This window comes from Hippoglossus stenolepis, chromosome 3 (assembly GCF_022539355.2).
Source record: "Hippoglossus stenolepis isolate QCI-W04-F060 chromosome 3, HSTE1.2, whole genome shotgun sequence".
NCBI lineage: Eukaryota > Metazoa > Chordata > Actinopteri > Pleuronectiformes > Pleuronectidae > Hippoglossus > Hippoglossus stenolepis.
Window position 1 is genome coordinate 23,450,878 of NC_061485.1, and position 21,278 is coordinate 23,472,155.

Here is a 21,278-nt window from a genome sequence, read left to right on the forward strand (position 1 = left end):
CACACACACACACACACACACACACACACACACACACACACACACACACACACACACACACACACACACACTCGACACACAAACGCAGAGTAATCTGTGCGCGTAAGGAACCTTGAGAGGTAGATGTGATTGACAGGCAAATCGTTCCCATTGAAATACCCATTTGACAGAGAAAAGCAACAAATGCAGAGTTAAGAGCCAGCCACAGAAATCGCCTCAGAATACTTCATATTAAAGCAAACTTGAATGTTCCGTGCGCCTTTGAGAGTGTCTGAGGTGAAAAAATATCACACTTTTTTTTTCTTTCTCAAAACTGAGGGAACTTAATGTTTTTTGTGCAAACCTGGGTGCCAATCACGAACATGCCTCTTTGAGGGCCTGGCCTCGTGCGGGTGTCAGCTCTGTAGCACATTATAATTCCAACCCTGATCTTGAAGATTGACACTGTTCCATAGCTCTACCATTGAGGGGAGAAGGGGCGTCTAAAATCAGCAATTGGCCATAATAATGGTCTCTGCACTTTAATTGTTTGGAGATTCACCCAAACCAGCTTTGTCTCGCAAGCCATTAATGCTACTACCCAGCCTCGTCGCTGAGAGAAGGGGAGGATGTGCCTGGAAGTACTGAGCAGAGGAGAGAGGAATGTTATATAAAGGGATGTAGGGAGTACTGGAGAGGAGAAAGTCTCACCCAGCAGGAGGTGATGATGAAAGAGAGAGATAATAAAGTGCACTTTACAATTTCCTGTTCCTCATTATATCCCATAATGCTGGTGTAATTAACCCCAGGAAACGTGGCTTCATTAGTCCCAGTACAGATGCAAACTAATTGGTCAAGTATACACCATAGCTGAGATAATAAAGGCACAGTATTGAGATTAAAACAGAAATAACCCCACATGCTCGACATCACAGATGACGCGTGTTCCTACGAAAGTGCTGAAAGAAAATTGAGCCCAGGTGAGACACAGTGCAGTGGTGTGACCATGAAGAAAAGCTTGTATTGAATGTGATCTTCCTCATTTGAGCCTCAGCACAAAGCCTGGGAGCCCATTGGTTCCAGCGAGTTTCCTGTCTGCTCTCATCTGCATCATGAAAGGAGGCTTTTTCCTCTATAAAAAGCCTGATCAAACCTTATCTTTTAAAAACATGTAATCCACTGGGAGAAGCTGGACTTGTAGCCATTAGGCAGTGTCCTCTGTGCCTCAGCTCGCTGCTGCCTCAGCCTTTGTAGCTAAAGGCCGCGGTAAAGCTTGTTTCCATTCAGCTGGGAGAGCTGGTCAAAGCCGTGAGACAGAGCAGCTCCCAATCCCTTTTTCCTTTTTTTTCACTGAGAAATATTTGACTTGTCTGGATAGTTTTTGGAAGATGTTGGGCAAAAACTCTCCGCAGAACAAGATCTTATGTTTTCCCCTGGTCTCCGGCAGGTTTGACAGCATTTTTGAGGAAAAGTTTGAAAATTTAGAAATGGAAAGTCTTAAATTGGGTAGAAAACAGGAGCTCCTCGCTGGAGGCAGGCTGCCATTTTTATGCTTGTTTGTTCCCTTTGCGCTGCTTTCGCTCTTCGCACACACTCTTGCTCAAACCATCTGCCATACAGGTCCTGTGTGACTTTACTTCAAGAGCTCTTAGTGGCTGTCTTCATCAGCTCAAGATCTGCTGCAGAAAAACAGCTTTAATTGGTACTGAGGGGGAAGAGAAGCAGCTGAGCAGAGACAAATGCTCACGTATTATCAAGAATTGCATTCAACACAGCTACACATTGGCAAAGGCATTTCATTTTGACAATATCACAAATAAAACACATACACACTAAGATTATTAAGAGGAATGCCCTTCAAATTAACACGCTTTTATTAACGCTGCTGTGGAACTCCATCCCCTGTTTCCCTAGGTGCTATTAATCTCAGGTTCCATGCAGGTAAATCAACTTGTCCAGAGAAAATTGCCAACTGCAATATTTCACGTTGCCCTGTCAATATCCCTGAGCCTTGAATTTGCACCAACTAAGCACAGTGCTCTGCAGCCAGGCTTTAGACCGAACCAACAAATGCCAGGACGCCAGTGAGCTGCGTTCATCCATTTCGTTACATGACAAAAGGGAACACTACAGAGTGCAGCCCAACAAGCTGGCAATTACACCATTTCACCAAGGCCACAAGGAAAGCTTTACTACAATTAGGCTGACAGAAATGGCCTCACTGACACATTAGAGGAAACCAGGGATGCCCCACCCCACCCCCCCACCCCTTTTGCTTCTCTGTGCACTGTCTGAGATCGTGTTGTTTCAGAGGGGTTTTCAAAACATCAGCTTCTGTTGTGGCTCCAGCTTTGGAGACATTTTGCAGCCCATTAGCTGCTCTTTCAGCCCCGACCGCTACTCAGAACCAATGAAAGGGAGGAGTGGGTGGGGGGTGCCAACAGTGTGAGGGAGAGACTCTACTCAAAGCATCTGGTGTAGCGGTAGAGAGTTTATGTATTGATAAATAGTTCCGCATTCTGGGACAAATGCTTATTTACTTTTTTGGCAAGATTTAGATTCCAAGGTACAAAGGATTTAAAATAGAAGCCGAATGGCACTCAGTGGAGCTCATACAGGCCCAACAGTCCCCTAAGGAAACCATTTTCAAATCTGCTAGACCCGGTTATTATTTGAATCTGCACCAAATTTCACACACTCAAAAACAATGTTCCCTAAATATGCTTGATTTAGTTTTTTATCAAGATCCCGCATTATTCGCTTGTGAAAATGTCCGAAAATCTTGCAATATAAAATAAAGGAATACAAAAATGAAATTTATCAGGGCTTCTTTCTTGGCCCCTCTAACATCCTTTCACCACTTTTCATGGAAATGTGTTCAGTAGTTTTTGAGTTATCTTGCTCACAATAAAACAAACAAAACAATCCAACTAAACAAAATATCTTTGGGGCGGAGGTCATCCAAAGCCACATGTTGATAAAAGTACGAGTAGAAGAGATTTTTTCTAAACCCCTTCACCAAAGTTAGTTTTTAAAAAAGTGATTATCTCCCAAAGAGGAGTTTGGCTTTCTCTTTTTTCCAGGATCGTCGTGTTCAATGTCAGAAATGCACCGAAGACAAAGGCGCTCTCTCATCTTTCTGTCAAAATTTGCACACTCGCATTTGCACAGTGTCCATCACTGCCGATCGGAGTCGGAGCTGAATAAATCACATGTCCACTGGCGTCATTCGAACCGAGACTGAATGCTGATTGTTTCAGCAATCATTCCCAATGCAGACAAAAGCCAGATGTTAGCGACTGCTAGTGAGCTTTTTTTGACCTGTGGAAAAGGGACTTAAGTCAACTGGCTGCTGGCTAAGCTATACAGTTAGCATGCTAACATATGAGTGTCATCTTATTCTCATTAAGAAAGCAAGTGAGTGTATTCCCCTACATATCAAACTCAACCTGTGATATATTTTCGCTTTTAGAGGAATACTGATTTTTTAAATTAGGTAGTGACACGGAAGTAACTGTGGGTAGATATGGCTTGTTAAGTTGACCATAAAAAAGACATTCATGTGCTACAACGGCTAAACTGTGCAGTCTCTAATATAAACCCTGCTGCCTTTAGGCAAATCTGCGAGAGAGCAAGAAGCCCTTTGTCAGCACAAACAAAAAGCAGATATCGGTAGCAGATTGGATATTGGATATTGTAGGCTAACCAGCAGATAAATGCACCATCCAGTTTACAGTTGGCAAGGTAGTTTAGACAAGACAGAGGTTTCCAGTGGAGGTGATGGAGTTAAACAATTTGCACGGCTGGCAGAAACACCATAATCAATCCAGAGATTATAGATAAGGGCACTAAAACCAGCCAAGCACAGCGTTTTCCCTTATCACCATTACACCTTGCCCTCCTGCATCAGGTACAGCCAATTAAGCTGGGAGAGGATGCGCCAGCAGTCACTTCACATTGAGGAGGCCTATCAGACGACTCCAAACACACCCCTGCTGCTGAGGGGGCAGAGAGGAGCTTGTTAAGCACAGGAATATGCAGGGAGGGAGCGGCGTGTACTGTTTTGCACTGCAGGTATATACTGTATGTTTATGCTTTTCCAAAAACACACATATGTAGGGAAACAGATATAATGGAGTGAATGACGTTTGCTGTGCTGAGTCTATATTCAGTCTACTGGATGGCTGCCTGCTTGCTGCGCATCCTGAATGGACCAAGGGCACACAGACCTTGCTCTCGCTTGCCTCACTTTCTCATCTCATTGAATTCATACCCTCTTCTCTTCTGCCTTTCACTGAGGAATATAATTCACATTGTGTAATGACTGAGTAGTAAGGAAAAGGAAAGTTGTGGTAGAGGAGAGAGCTTGTGCAGGTGTTTTAATGTCCGAGCTGCGGGGCAGTTAAGAAAGGCAGAGATGAGGTCAACATCAAGGATAACTCTCAGAATGAATAGAAATCTTTGCCTACTGTAAATTCCCACTCTTTGCTTAAGCCTAACTGGATTGGGGGCGGGGGGGAGTGCCACACTGTTGCTCGCATGGCAATGAAAAATTGATTACACAAGCTTCCCTGTATTGTGTATCACCATCTCCTCCACCAGCAGATGGAGGTTAACCAGCTACATAAACCTCAAGTGCTTCATCTCAACCACAACTTTACACCTCTCTTCCCTGTCATCCCTTTGACACACAGCATGTGGTGTTTTGTCTACGACTTGTGATACAGCCACGCCAATTATCGCGACATTTTGCCCCAAACCATCACCCTTCACGGGGCAGAGAGCAACCTCAGCAAGATCACTTCTTGTCTCAGAGCCATAGTGAAACTCTGATGATAAAATGTACAGTGGGAACATCTATATGCACATTAAGCAGTGCTACAGAGGCAGAGTGGCTGACACAGGTGCTTTCATGCTGCTTACAGGGCAAACCAGATGTCTGGCCATAGTGAGCACGCACACACACACACACACACACACACACACACACACACACACACACACACACACACACACACGCAAACTAAGGATATAGACAAAGTGCTGCAGTGCTGCAGATGGACTCCCTTTCAGCCTGTTTGATGAAGTGATTAAACTGCTCCTCCAAGAGCAGGAAGCCATTAATAACAGCACAACATGGGGGGTGAAATTTGAAACTAGAATGAAAAGAGGGGCTGTCACAGTGGGAGAATCCATCTACTGTCTGCTTAGACTACATGGAAACACATTCTACAAAAGCTGGAATGAGACAGAGTGTAATAGACACTCCTTGTCGGCTCCTCATTGTACACTATTGGAGTCAAAAGGGGGTAAATTGACTAAGTAGGTCGAGGCAAAACGGGTGCAGGCAAAATATGCTAATAATCAAAATATGCTCTGATTGGCCACAGGGGTCTGTGGATGCTGCTTTCATAATTGTCTGTGCTTGATGTTTTTCTCCATTTCAACATTTGCTATAACATGCAATGTGATCGAGGGGAAAATAGCTTTCTGGTGATAGCTCGGTGCTCCCCCACTGAGACTAGCATCGAACAATGGTTCCTTCCACATCAACACAAACGGCCAATCCGCTGTTTGCTGACCGAGTACACGGATGGATGGCTCTAAATCAAGAAAGAGTGTGCGGCAGCGGTACTTACCCCGTTCACTCGAAAGGGTGGTGTCTGTCAGCGAGAAAGAAAGAGAGAGGGAGACGGGGGGCAAGGGGAAAGAAGAGAGGAGACAATGATTAGAACATAATAGGTTTCAGTAAAAGTGGCATTGCAATACTAAAGTCACCGTTAAACAAAAGTATAAAACAGATCAATTATTCAGGATTAATGGAAAGTCACAGCCAATAGCCAGACAGTGACATACAAAGAACGAAGGGCTACTATTGGAGAAAATGTGCTGTCAAAACTGCGTCGTTGCTCACATTTGTCTCTGTCTATTATTCAGGCTACACCATTTAACCAGAATACAGTTTGTTTTCTCTCTTATACTTCTTGTCATTGCCTCAAGCGGTGGGATTCATCATTATCTCCAAACGCTTTTTGTGATGTCTATATTGCTCTTGTGCTCACTCACTGAAACACAAGAGAATTGCGGTATATTGCATATGCACATTGCACACACTTATGTGTATCATTGTGGGCGGCATTTGCTAAAACCTTGGCACCACAGCTGGGTGACAGAAATGCGAGCAGCAGCGGTTGAGGCTCTTGACGTCTCTCTCTCTCTCTCTCTCTCTCTCCTGGTTGCCTGCCCTTCTAATGTCCTCCAGTAGAGTCGCTTAGTTAAGCCAACTCCATAGTTTGAGTTTGCAAACATTGTCTATGTTTATTTTAAATCTACAAAGCTTACAGCTAACAAAACTTACAAATATACCAACTATGATAATACAGTTTCTGAAGCTTGGGTTTCATTAATCCTATTTATTTATCCTGCATTCCAGCATCCCAGATATGAAAAGCAAAGGGAACAACTAAAGGGTAAGGTTCTCTGTTATGCCCAGGCCTGTATACTAGGATAAATGCTGTCTATTAGTGACTTGAACTTTGCTTTCTCACAAATGCTTGGTGAAATACAATGAAAGGAATTAAACTGCCCCAGTTTTTAGCCACACTGCAAAGTATCTCAAGAAATCTTGGTTGCAAATGCCTTGAAATAGAGTGCTGACATTCATGGTCCCAGGAGTATGAATCTTTCTGACCTTTCCAATTTTTACAACTGTTGCGTGGATTGACATAAAAATGTCAGCGATGTTACCTTGGAGGCATTAGCTTGTCAGCATTGTCATTGTGAGGATGCTGATGGTAGCATTCAGTGCTCTTGTTCCTTAGCGCAGCATCACAGATTTGCTAGCACGGAAAAAGTCTTGACCTTGTTGAAAAGCATAATTCTACCATATGTTGTCAGATAATGTTTCCTAGATTTGCTGGAGAAGTCGATGTTCTTATAGATGACACAATGTGTCAACGATGACATCAAAGTAATTGGAACATGTCACATATGACACAAATGGGACAGTACTCGTATCCTACAAGTCATCATCACTTTGTGTGATGGAAATGATGAAGGAAGTTTAGAAGATCGAAATGTCTAAGGCAGAACCATTTACTGATACAAAGAAACATTTATGAAGACTTTTGGGAACCTGACCTGAAACATTTCCCCCTCCAGACAAACAAAGACTTGAGTAACTTGTCGACCCTGAGACCCGGAGACACACACTGCTTGTTACGGCCGTTTACTCCCTCAGCAGGTGCTTAACTTATCATATCCTCAACATCGTGTCTTAAATGGTGCAAATCAATACGTCCGTAGGCTGGTTCCAGTCTGGATATTCTCAACAGCACATTTTACAATCGGGAAGAAAGCTTGCAATTCACATCATGGATCGTGACAGTGTGTTGATTTTTTTAGGAGAGATTTCCCACCACGACAGGCTCTAATGCCAAAGACAACATAAAAAAATCCAATAAAATATGTATACTCTAGGAAGGGAAAGATTCTTTCACACTTGGAAGCTGTCATTAAGAGTTTCTCGCACAAGGCGGCCTGTGAATATGATGCCTGAATGTCTCTGATATTATTTAGGCCTGAACCAAATATGTTTGACGGAGCTGCACTAAACAGCATTGTCCTTTTCTCATCAGTGGTAACTAGATGTGCTTCTGTCTGTGCTGCATAGTTGGAATCTTGAAATAATGTACAACTTAAAATGTGCCTCTGCTGCACATGCCTCCCTCAAACATATGGATTAAAAATATATGGGTTAGGTATTTCCAGGTCAACATTTTAAATAATTAACTATACCTGTCAGGAGACTGGGCTGGATGACTGGTCAGTCTAGTGTAATATTCTGGAGGAGTAAGAGCCTGCAGCCTTCTTCTACTGTTGCGTTTACTGTAGACGGATTTGGATTGTTGCTAAATTATTAAAATGTGTATATAAAATGCATTCCCCCGTTTGAATAAACATCTTCGCCAAACTTATTAATTTACACAGATTTCTCTCCCAGCATTCCTCCTTTCTCAACATGTATACTAATCTCTGTTTTCTTTTTGGTTGTGGTGCACGCTTGCCGGGTCGATGACAGCGTTTGGCCTCTTTGGTTAGAGTTTATGCAGTGTGAGGTCAAAATGCATAAATACCAATGATTTGTGTTTTTTTTCCATGCACGTCTCACCATAAATCCATTCAAGTTCAACTTAAAATCTCTGCAACTTTTTGACTTGTTTACGAAAAGCAACCACATCACTATCTAAATGAGAGTTTTGCTTGTAGACAGCCCGACGGTCTCCATTCCCTCTCTCCATGTATAAAGGCACCCCACTCTATCCCAACAGAACTTCGCTCCGCACATGTTCAATTATTCATCTCCCTCTGTCAAGAATTCAGCTTTGCTAGCACTTGCCAGTATCCCCCACAAATTGGCAGAAGGGCTCATATTTGGCATATGGTGCAGAGCTGTGCTGCTTTTCCTTCTGTCTTCAGTTGGCCTGCTAGCACTCCCGAGGAGCACAGCAACACACTTGCATGCAAACTCAAACACACACACAGACACACATACACAATCAAAAATTCTCGTACAGGCGCCAACGATGATGCACCATGTCCATCAGTTTTGTTAGTGAGATCCCCCCACTGAGATTCTGGGATTTTGTCCACAACCTCTTTGCAACAGGTTTTAAGGTTTTCAACACTAGCACTTTACATGCTGTAACAGCCAAGTTAGCGACAGCCTCCTATTACCAAATACGGCAATACTCAAAAATACATTTTTCTTGTTGCCTCTACGTGAACATCAAGTATTGACAAAGTGACTTCAGAAAGTAAACAGGTATTTTGAACAACACATGCTCATTTGACATCTTTCCTGTTTGAAGTTGGACACAGCTATACAATTTGTTGACAGCACAACTGTGAGAAAACAACAACTTTGCAAAGTTGTCAGTTTTCCTGAATTTACAGATGCAACAGAGCTAACTGTATTGTCACAGACATGCCACTCACCCACCACGCTCACATCCACACAATCCTGAGAAGAGGTCTACACAGGCAGAGAAACACCAAAGACCTGCGTGGGTGATCAATCAAATGTGTGGAGGCCTCAGTAAATCCACATCTTCAGTGTCATTTACGGGCTTTTTTCACAGAAAGCGTTTAAACATGTCACGATAAGAAAAGCACCGGCGTAAATGACATTGATGGCTGAATTTCATTTAGCTGCTGCTGAATTATGGCTCAGAGCCATTGGTAATGACAAGTCACAATGTCTGCTGTGGAAAAAGACCTGTTGACAGAGATGAGCATGTATGTAATGTGTGTCGGCTGGTATGGTACACTGAGACCTGCACTCCTGACCTTGTGGATGGACTCGTTAAAATATGTTGTTGTTCTCCTCTCGCTGAAACCATGCCCTGACCCTGGAATTCTGTTTGCAGAAACAAAAAACTCTAGCATGCACAATCATAACAAAGGGTGCATCATTTATTGTTGTATATAACTTTAAGTTTTCAAACACAAAATCGAGGAATATTAGGTTATGCCATCAACTGCACACCAGGAGTTCCATTAACACTACCACAAAGAGAAAGAGAAGATTTACTCCCCAAAAGAGCAGAGGCTTTGTTGTAATGTCACATACTCAGTTTTACTTTTAAAACCATCATCAGAAGCAACAGGTCACAGGAAACAAGAGCTAATTAATTGCGGTTACAGTTGATCATTAGCTGAACCGTTCTCAAGATACGTTTTCCACACACAGACTGATAAGAGATTTATGGAGTTAGTAGATAGATTTAAATCACTGTTTACTGACACACGATGACTCTCAGTCCTGGCAGTATGAATAAAATACATTAAAAATAAAACGTGCTATGGATTGTACAGTAATGTTTATTTTCCACTGTGCATACCCAGTGTAATTTTAATGATCTGAAATGTGGCTTTTATCCTCTCACATCAACCTCTGCACACAACAAATATCCTTTTTATACCATCCACTAATGTAGGAAAACACCATTATCACGTAAAGTGCTGCCCATAGATGCACTGTGCGAATGTGTGTGTGAATGGGTGAATTGCAAATTGTACTGTAAAGGACTTTGAGTGGTCATCAAGACTAGAAAAGCGCGATATAAATACAAACCATTTACCATTACTGCAGCCAGCTCAGCTGATATCAAGCATATTTGGTTGTTGCATTGAAGATAATTTACCAAAGTATAAATTTTCATGACATTTTACAATATAGGCAGCAGTTGTGCAGCGACGAAAACAGGATTTTGAGATAGATCAATACCACATAAAGCCTTCAAATGCTTTTTACTTTATCAATGTTCTTTTTAAAATTAAAGAAAACTCAGCAGCACAGAAACAGGTACGTGCCCTGTGACAATCCTGAGCCGTCTCGTCTCGTCTCTGCTCTCTCCAATGAATAAATTACATTTTCAGACAAAACGCCCGGCATTCTTGTGTGGACCACAGTATTCGTTGTCTTTTAATTTCATCCAGCACATTTGACCTGCCTCTTTTATGAAGCTCTGCACTGCTGTGAAAAGAATAAGTGAAAGCAAGTGATGATGCAGACTCCCACGCATTACAAACTCATCCTAGAGGTCACAGTTACTTATTTCCTTCATCAGCAATATAAAGAAAACATTTCAAGCTCTCACAAAGCACCAAATTACGTCTGCATTGTCTGTTTGCTCAATTTTCTCCGCGCTCAGCAATCCTCAGTCTTCTCATTGCTGACAATGGAAAATGAGCCTGATGCCTATACATTAAATCCAATACATCCAAATCCATACATCCAATTCACGCGCATATGGATTTCATTCATTAAAGAATTCTTACGCACTTTTATATATAATAAAATTAACTTTTCTTATCTCCTGTCAACTTTGTTTATCTCAAATTCTTCAAGACGCCATTTTGCTTGTCTTCATGGATTCACCTTTTTATCTCTTCATCGTTTTATAGCATCCCTACATCCTCCTTCCCTCATCTCTACCATTATCTTTTTATCCTTCTTCACTCATCCCTATACCCACAATTGTCCGTCCATTTCCCCTCATTCCGTCATCCTCCTTTCTTCATCCTACAACCCTTATCCAACCCTCAGGTGGAGTGATGCCTGAGATGGAACCCCTACACTGAGTCTCCCTGCACCCAGTCACCAGTGCATCCTTCCAGACCAGCCTATGAAACGCAATGTCCGTTCATTTCTCCTCAACATCCAATACATCAATTTCTAATTCAACCTTTAAATCACATATTGTAGGGGTGTTTAATATCACTGTCTCTTTCACACACACATCCCATTCACACCTGCAGGCTGGCGGAAATGGAAACTCTCTCTACCTCCTGAGCCACAGCCGCACCTCTCAAAGAGAAAGGTATTGACCAAACACATACTGAAAGGCAGGCAAAATGTTTGCAACAAACAAGCAATGTGTGATATCACACATAGACACACGCAAACTGCAAACCTGCCATGTGAGTGAGTGTTGATTGATGTGAGAGTGTGTCTGTTTGCATACAGATGCGTCCTTATGCCAACTCTTCCTGTTGCCCTTATAATGACTAATAACCGGAGAGCATTTTCAGCTAATAAATAATACATTTAACAGTCTAATCAAATTGAACAAATGAGTATGTCTAGAAAACTATTAATCAGAGAGCAAACGTGTATTTACAAATATAACACTGGCACAAACAATCAATTATTCATAAAGTGAATGCTGGGTAAGTGGGCTTCTTCCCGGGTGAGATGCTGCCATAATTGCAGTGGGACTACAGGAGTGCCGGCTGGTGTGTGTGTGTGTGTGTGTGTGTTTACAAGTGTGTAAGTGTGACTGCATGTGTGCCAATGTGTATCTGTGTGCTCACACACACACAGAAACACGCACACACACACTTCTCCCCATGCGCCAAACTTCCCCCAAACACGACAAGAACAGGCAGAGTCGGCTCATTACTGCCTAATGAGTTGTCTGATTAGCGCCGAATATAAAAGCCTTATTGTGAAGCGCTGTATGTTTATTTTGATTAATTATTATACTAAAGTGACTGAGTAGAAGCACAATGACCTGGTAATAGGACCCCTGTGGAGGTAGCAATCGTATATTTAAGCATCAATGCAGCACATGGTCACTGCCAACAGAGGCTTTATTTTAGACACGTGTTTTTATTATGTTTGGCTCCTGACATGCAATTCAACCTGTAACTCCGTATGATTATGATTGAGGAAATTGCAATTCTTTTATTTGTAATATTTCTCTCTATAATACCAACAGCCATACCAAAGCTTACCTATAAATCAATATGGGGATTCATGAATTATGAAGGAGGACAGTGGTGGAAGATCCTTTACTAAGCAGAACTACAGGATACAAACCTATAATCATTATTTGCAGCTGCACAAATCAATAATTTGATATCCACTAGGAATCGTGTGACGTCCAGGGATTTGCTTGCAGTGACAAACCCAGACAGAATTATCAGCTGACTCTGCAGTTTCTGGCAGTTTTAAAGCTTTATGAAGCATTTTAGCATCTTCAGCTCATTGTTTCACTTTTATGGGCTGTAAATTTACTGTTTTATTTCACCACCCTCGTCTCCACCAAAATACGATGATAATTTTGGATGATGTAGTTAGTGGTGTATTGCATTATATTATTCAGCTTACCTTCATTGATATAAATGGTGTGCAGAAAAGAATGGAATCCCCTGTCCAACAGCACCAGGACCTGCAGCCTCCAAAATGACCATGCAGTCAAATCGACACCCCTCCAAAACTGATATACTATTCAGGAAGCAGGGAGTTATTGCAGGGATGCATGAGATTAAGTAAGGTGTACTTAATAAACTGCCGACTGAATGTAAATTAAAGTGCAGAGAAAAGTCCGACTTTCTCCACCGCTGCACAAAAGCCAAAACTCAACTTGCAAAAGAGAAGTATTGATTGTGAGTGAAGAAAACACAGTTTAAAAGGTGTGAGCAGTGGAGCATCCGATGCACAAACACCCGTCTGTTCTGCTGTGAGTCATGACCCCCTCTTGGACGTTGTGTCGACAACATGTCGGGAGTTTCAGCTGGCATCACAGACTCGCAGTGTCTGTGGAGGGCCATTGTTTGTGATTCAAACAGCTTCTTTGGCGACCGCGTGTCTTTCACTCCTATGATATTTGGCAGGCGTGCTCCTGTATATCTGAGTGTGTTTTGCTGCAGAATATGGGTTGATTAATGATACCAGGCAGCACACTGGGGGACACATGACTTCCTCTCGTGACTGTCTCTGATGACTAAAAAGGTTTAGTTAGAGTAAAATGTTTGACTGCACATTTGTAGGCCTTTTGGTCATAAATATTCACTTTGATCAACATGTTTCCACTTCAAAAGAAATGTCTGATTAGTAAAGATTAGTATGGATCACATGCTTTGAAGCAGGTTTTTGCTGTTAACATGAGATCTGTAATTACTAATGTTGCATTAATACAGTCGGAGTAAAAAAGCTTTTTAGTGTTACTCCTTTAATGCACATCTTGAAAAATGTAGATTTATATTTGACCAAATAAGGTAAAAAAATATATATTAATGTAAACTGTTATTAATGTTAGAAAATTTGAGCTTGTGCCTGGGAATAAGACCAATTTTCTCTCCCTTCATTTTCCTCTCTCTCTCTCTCTCTCTCTCTCTCTCTCTCTCTCTCTCTCTCTCTCTCTCTCTCTCTCTCTCTCTCTCAGCAGCCCTTCTCAGGGAGTGTAACTGAGAAGGGACTGTATTACTTGACCTGTTGCTATGTACACACTTTCATTTAGATGTAATGGTGCACTTCAGGAGACTGCTGTTCCACACACCTAACAACGCGCTGTAATCACTGAAAGCTTCCTTTCTTCTTGCTTACGTGCACCGCACTCCAAACAATAAGGACATATTGACGATGATGAAGTTGAACAGAACTTTGTGATTTCACGTGTTACTGACAAGCAGCTGGGTGAGATATCACTCTGCTTCAACTATAGCTCTTTCTCACACCTCCTGTTCACTCACAGTACAACTGTCTAAACAGATCGTTTCCATATTGTCTGTGAGAGAAAGTTTCCGATGTTAATGCAGTTTCCTCATGAGATGTGAATTTAAATCTTCTCCATCAGGGAGCCTGTCAGGAGTTGATCCAATAATTACCCCAGCTGGGCACGAGTTTAGACGAAGAAGCTGCAGTGTCTCAGATAGAGGCATCAATACACCTACCGATGACCTTGTTTACAACAAAGTACTGTCTGTTTGAATAGGCATTGGCAACTTAGCTGCTTTTCAAAGTCTCTCTAAAAGGTGGGGCAGACGTGACGACCCTATCAATCACAGGGTTCAATCAAGCATTCATGAAGTGCTTTTGATTAGATTTCAAAATAACACGATTTTTTAATGGTGACCATAATAATATGATAATTTGGTAGATCAAATTTGCAATGCCCTAATGTCCTGAAGTCACAGTTATGCCACTCTGCAGTGAACTTTTAATTTGAAACAATGGGACAGGAAGTGGAGCAGGGGCGGATCCAGGGGGGACAATGGCCCTCACTGAAATCTGATTGGCACCTGATGTGCCCCTGTCCTGTCCGTAGTTTTTTTAATAGTAATAAATATGAGAATGTTTTTTTAAGTACGCAATGGGATGTGGGACAGATTTCTAAATATATTCAATGATGTGTGGCTCTGTTACAGAGCTAAAAGTAAAGGGATGACTTAAATGTGCACCTTACTAACTTGAGAATTGTGCACATATGTTGAACATATAATTGGCCTCTCTGTGGAAATTGTGGTTCCATAAAGGCCCTAACTTAGAAAAATCCTATATCCGCCACTGAAATGGAGTCTCATGGTGAGAGAAAGAAAGAGTGAGAAATGTGGATTCAGCACCAATTGTAATTCATTCTGACCACCGGCAGAATACATGTGCACCAGCCATCAAAGTCACAGTCGTAATTGTCTTGGGCTTCATTGTTCATAACCTCTAAAGCCATATCAGTCCTGTTCTACAGTGTGGCTGCATTAATGCATGCTGCATGCTACTAGACCCTAAATATAAAATGGATCTGGCTTGTACTGAGCTATTTGTACTTTCCCTCTGCTAACATTAAAGCACTCTCCCTGGAGGCTAAACACATTTACTGGGGTGACTCAACCTTAATGTTATTGCGCTGTATGGAGTGACCGATTAATTGTTGTAGCCCGGTAGGTGGTTTCTTTTCAGCATGTAAACGTCTTCACATTTGTGTGTGCGCACTGGCAGGCACTCATTCTCAACACCCATACATATTCCTCGAGTCAAAACAAGCAATTTCAGCTTCTGTCTGACGATTAAATCCAGATGAATATACATGCACAAAGCTCACTCATAGACACCGAAACCGCCATGAATCACAGTGCATAATGCACACGCTTGCCTCTGAATGCAGCCTCCCAACGTAACAGACAGAGAGGCAAAAAAGGGGGAGGTGGGTGTGGGGTCCCTGCTGTGATGAACTGGTGCTGACACAGCCAGATGTTTAGTTAAAATGCAGAGCCCCGGTGTGGGATGGAGGGAGGAGTTGACATGCGCTTTGGGGGCTTTAGGCAGCCAAGTGCTCCTCTGTAGTCGTCTTGTATCTCTGTAGGCAGAGTGTGAATGCTTTATCGCATATGATTTGCATTCGGCTGAGTTTGCACCTTTGAGTGTGTGTGCGTGTGTGTGTGCGTGTGTGTGTGTGTGTGTGTGCAATTACCTGGCAATTTACAGTAAATGTAAGAACAACCCTGTGTCTATGCATGTCTGTGTATGTGAAGAGTGATACGCTGAATATACATTATGTCTGAACTGAGGTCTCGTGTTGCCGTTTTCCTCTCTGTGGACTGTGTCAGAGCGGGAGGGCGACAGACTTCACAAGCTCACACAGGGTGAAGCAGAGATCTCTCTCTCTTACATACACACACACACACCCAACACTCTGCTGACTCCAAGCCTCCACACGCATGCACAGCCTGACACTGCTGTTTGGGGTAGAGCAATATCCCCATGGCAGAGCTTCTGCAAATATGATGGAGTTAGATGTGGCATTGAAGAAGCAATCATCCATGTCTTGTGGATGAGATCACATTACCAACTGACAGCATCAACAGCCTGTCATCATCATCGTCATGATCGATATCATCATCTTCATCACCGCCATCTACGTCAAGGGTTTTTGGTGCAGTGCTCTGCCATGATGGTACGAGTGACAGAATGTCAAGTGTTGGATAATGCTGACATTAAATATAAACAGGTGTTTATAGGCAGGCAGGTGGCGGATGATGGTCTATTGACACACACGCATCCTCAGTGTCTTTTCCCCCTCTCTTTTTCTCCGCCTCCACGCTCTGCCTTCATGTCCTCCACTATCGGAACTAATCTCGTTTCCCAGTGACTCGAATTAAATAAATGTCTGTCATTAAGACCAGTGAAGGATGGCGGCGGGCCTGGGGAGATCAAGAGTTGGATAGGTCGGGAGAGGACAGGAGGTGCTTAGTTAGACCCTCCACAGAGGATGGGATGGGAGAAGTGGGCTCAGAGGAAGGGGCAATGCCGAATTTCCTGAAAACTGTATTCTCTGGAATGACCAGCAGTGGGCGACTCCACTGGTTGCAAAAATACAGCATGATGTTCATTTTGTAATTTATGGTTCCATTTAGAGTAAAATAGACGATAAAGCAGGGTATGCATTAGGGCGTTGATATTGTGTGATTGACAGCTACCGTACAAAGGGGGCAGGTCTTAGGTGCAGGTGGGAATGGTCAGGCTCCACCCCCCCATGCCTCCATATATGGTTACTTCTGGTTCCAAAATAAAACAAGAGCTCACAAACAATAGGTGATGTCCCTGTGGACTGCCACTTGGACGCACCATGTGCTTCAGAGGGAAAAAAACCCGCAAAAACAGCAGCTGAACAGCTATGATGGGAGAAAACGAGAGATCACACCTCTGCTTGAGCCAGGCAGCCTCTTCCTTTGGCACTGTGTCAGCTCGTCACCCTCTCACAACACCTCCCTGCAAACCCATTTCAACATTAAGCCAACAAAAAGTACACCGCTGCTCACTAAGCAACCAACCCACCTCAGCTCTGTCATATACCCACTGGATTCTATTGACAGGCAGCAGCTAACGGGCACTGTGAAGTATTTCCCATCCACCTGGGACTCATCCTCGCAGTCAAATCTGTCCAGCGTGTGACTATTAGGGGGCGACTAAAGGCTGCCATCAATCCCTTTGGTGTCTATTTGATGATCCCCACATGGAAATACTTCACTGCTCGTCTTAGCTAACCTGCTGCATTATTTTAACAATCTCCCTTGGGTCCGTTATGGGGTCTATTATATGCCTGGTGGAGGAGCTCTGCAGTACATGATGAGATGCATGTCGGCACATAGTCGGCTCCTTCCTCAGACTCCCTGTACCGTGTTCTGGAGCTGGTTATTTAGCTGTGGCTACCAAGTAAAAACAGCTTTTTACCAAGACATGAAGCACTGCATTGAACAGCAAGAACAGGTGAGTTTGTGAGTTCAGAATCTGAGTGCTGAAACCCACTTTATGACTGTCGAGTGTGTTTGATCTCGATCCAAGAGAACAAAGCACACAAACTGCTTACTGCAAGGAGATATGTATTTAAGTGGACGTGGCGTTTCAGTGGATGTATGGAGAGGTTCAAAGCCTTTCAACTGGAATTCAGCTTCCCTTTTTCACGTCCTACGGTTTTGATTTAGAGGTTCTTTTTAGCAAACCAAGGCCACAAAACCCTCCAACTGACCCTGCGTGCTGATTTGCTCCCTGGAGATGTCAAAAGAGCTTGACAGACTGGGAGAATTGCAGCAACTGGTCCATTCAAACGTCCTCTGAAAGGACCTATGAGAGCATTTGACAAGTGGAGGCACAAATCATCTGTCCTCAAGCCTTTTTTCTGGAGAAAAACTGGTCAGGCTTTGAAGTGCACCATCACATCAACCACACTGTTTCATGCTGACCCCTCTAAGCTTCTTAAATGTCAATGGTTTATAAATGTCATGGTTCTATAAATAAACCATTAATATCCGTGAGGTATTTATGGAACTAAAGACTGTTTTTTGGTAATGAAAATCCAGAATTAATTCAAGTAGGTCTGAATTTTTGAATTTTTATAGCTAAACAACAAACATGGATTAAAAGGCATCTAATGTATTTGTATTATTACCTTTGTTCCCAAACCCTGAATATTTAAAAATTAAAAGGATTCTTCAGGACTGGGTGATACTCATTCATGTTGCAGTTTACCGCTCTTAAAAAGTCTGGACCAACACATGTAACCAACAGAAATACAGCTTCAGTTTGGTGGTTTTTGCACCTATGAGTTTGAAGTGGCTCTGCAAAGGTTTCTGTGTTTTGATCCACCATCTTTAGCTGTAGTTCAAGGGAAATGGTGGCAAGCAAACCTGGGAGAGTGGGTCACCTAAGAGCAGGAGCTAAGTTCTGAGCAGTGAGAAGGTCAAACTGAACATTTAGATATGTGAAAGCACTAAGTGCACTAAGTGGACAGAGAACACACTTGAAACCCCTCTTGTGAGGGGCTAAGGTAGCACTTAGGGGCATTTGCTTTTTAGCACTTTCTGTGGCCTGTGTGTGTGTGCGTGCGTGCGTGCGTGCGTGTGTGCGTGCGTGCGTGCGTGCGTGTGTGTGTGCTTGTGTTTGTGTGTGCGTATGATTACCTGTTCATCAATGCTTTTTAATTTTCATTTATTTGGCACATCCAAATGATATAGAAAGATTATAACTGTCGGACCAAGATGTATGTAAAAGATTATGCTAGTTTAGCACGGGACTGAAACACATGCTACTTCAGTTTCTACATGGCTCAAAAGTTGTTGTTTTTTGTTTGAATAACAATAACTGGGACATATTAACTATGAAAATCACGGTATACCTTCTCAATCTTGTCAGCCACAAGACACCTGTAAAACTGTAAATCCTGCTCTTTGTTCTTTCTTTGTGTGCGTCCTGCTGCGAGTTGTGTGTCTGCTGTGTCTCTGCAGCATAAGAATGAGGCATCCACACAGACGTTGGCTCAAAGGTGCACACACACACACACACACACACACACACACACACACACACACACACACACACACACACACACACACACACACACACACACACACACACACACACACACACACACACACACACACACACACACACAGACCCATTTCTTACTATTAATGTTTAAGAACAGACGGACAATTGGACTTCACGACTGCTTCACAGGTAGGGAGTTGCCCTTGATTTGCTGTATCTCTGGTTTAACATGCCAGCACATCTGAATTATTTATACTTTTGTTGCTGTACAATGAACTTAACATCTGAATTGTGGAGAATCTTACCGAGCTAATACAATGTAGCATGGCGATGTTGATGGAATATTTGAGCCTTTATATCTCTCTACGTGCTGCCGCCTTGCACCAGAAACCATGCGCTGGTTGCCAGAGACCATTTGGGTGACAAGAGAAAATGACATAAACTACTCTAATACAGTAAAACACAACATAAGATTAAATAACATAACACAACATGACATGACATAACGTAACGTAACACAACATGACGTAATGTAACACGACATGACATTAAATTACAGAATAAACAGAATAAAATACTAAATTACATAACGTAACGCAACACAACGCAAGGCAACATCTCATGACGAGACGTAACCTAAAGTAACGTAACACAAAATCACATAACATTACATAACAAAAGATAACACAACATAACATAACATGCAATATCACACGACAAAACATGACATATCATAAGACAACACAACACAAAATAAAACGACTCGACGCACCATGACATAACATGACAAAATAAAACACAACATTACGTAACAGTGCTGATACGTCTGAAGCCAAATCATTTGAAGGCAGGTGATGTTTTTGTAGCTGAACTACAATAAGTAAGAAGTAAGACATTACTCGTAGAAATAGACAAACATCAGCATTAAGAGTTTGTCAGTGTGGCAGACAGTAGTCATGGCTCCCTGGGGCTTTCACCGAAGTAACACAACCCTTTCACTTACATTAAATGTCCGTGGTGCTAATTTCCTAAACACTGACTGTATTTAAAAAGGAAAACTAAATCAATTAAACGAAACAATCAAACCTTAATCCAGTTAAGTGATGTCATGCTTGTATATTTTATGATGTGCGTTGCCTATTAGACTGATGACCAGACCTGCAAATCCTGTTTGGCTCTTTCTACCCATGCACTACTAATCATATTAGGGAAGTGACAATTTGTAACAGTTTGGATTTCAAGCAAATCGCAATCTCTAATGCTGAGTTCCACCCTCCAGTTGGAGCCCTACAGATCAAAGACAACCACAAATAACATCATGTGTTATTTAATCTTCTTCCTGTTTTTGTTCTCAAACACTTTTCTCCCATGTTCTATTCTTCTCTTCTGGCTTTGCTCTCTATCGACTCAGTCCCACTTCACGTGTGCAGTACTCGCGTTTTCATAAGATGACAACAAATACCGTCTACTAAAGCCACCTTGGAAGCAGATAGCTGCGTTTGCATGTTGTGCTGTCATGTGTCTTTCTGCATAACCTTGGTGAGAGGAGCTATTCAGTAAAACCACCCTTTGTGGAGCAGACATGACTGTGCTGTACTATGGGTGGCAGGAAAGCAGTAAAATTCCATCATCTCCCCATTTGAGTCTTGTATAGCACCAATAAACTACAATGTGATCTGTTCCAATACGACTGCAGAAACTGACTAAATATATCTGCCATTAGAGGAAATACTGTATTCGTGCAGCTCTGAGGTGACGCTTCCACAGACTTGGATACAGATATAAAACTCCTACTTTTCATTTGATACACATATTTATTTGATGCACACCATGCAGCAGCGGTGCACTGTTATTCTGGCCCTAAGAGGACTTGTTGGAAAAATCCAACTTTTGTGTGTTCAGGAGGGACAACAAAGATAGAAAGCACCCCTGTGAATAAGAACAGAGTTTGCCTGTTCCCATGCCTATTTACTTCTGCTGTTCTACATTTCAAAAAACAGTGAGCAGACTACAGTGTAGAGGCACTGCTGAATACTGTGGGGCTTTTTCAGCAGCTCCAAGTGTCAAATCTTTTATTTATTCTTAAAATTTGAGGGGAGAAAACTAGAATCCTCTGATTCTGGGTCTGGGAATGAATTAGCGGTTGTGCAGGGCGGTGTATTTTTCTTTAGATTGCTGCCCGGTCGTGCAC

General features: G+C 42.4%; 1 protein-coding gene across 3 annotated transcripts in view; it reads right to left on the reverse strand.

Annotated features, from left to right (window-relative positions):
* The window catches only part of cdh4 (cadherin 4, type 1, R-cadherin (retinal)), a 210,489-nt gene that overhangs the window by 115,235 nt on the left and 73,976 nt on the right, over positions 1-21,278 (reverse strand). For all 3 annotated transcript variants that reach the window (XM_035152798.2, XM_035152795.2, XM_035152796.2), the window contains exon 3: positions 5,619-5,642. Coding sequence is in view for 2 of the 3 variants with exons in the window: in XM_035152795.2 (XP_035008686.1) it covers positions 5,619-5,642 (24 nt within the window). In the remaining variant the exon portion in view is untranslated. The remainder of the gene's footprint in view (positions 1-5,618; positions 5,643-21,278) is intronic.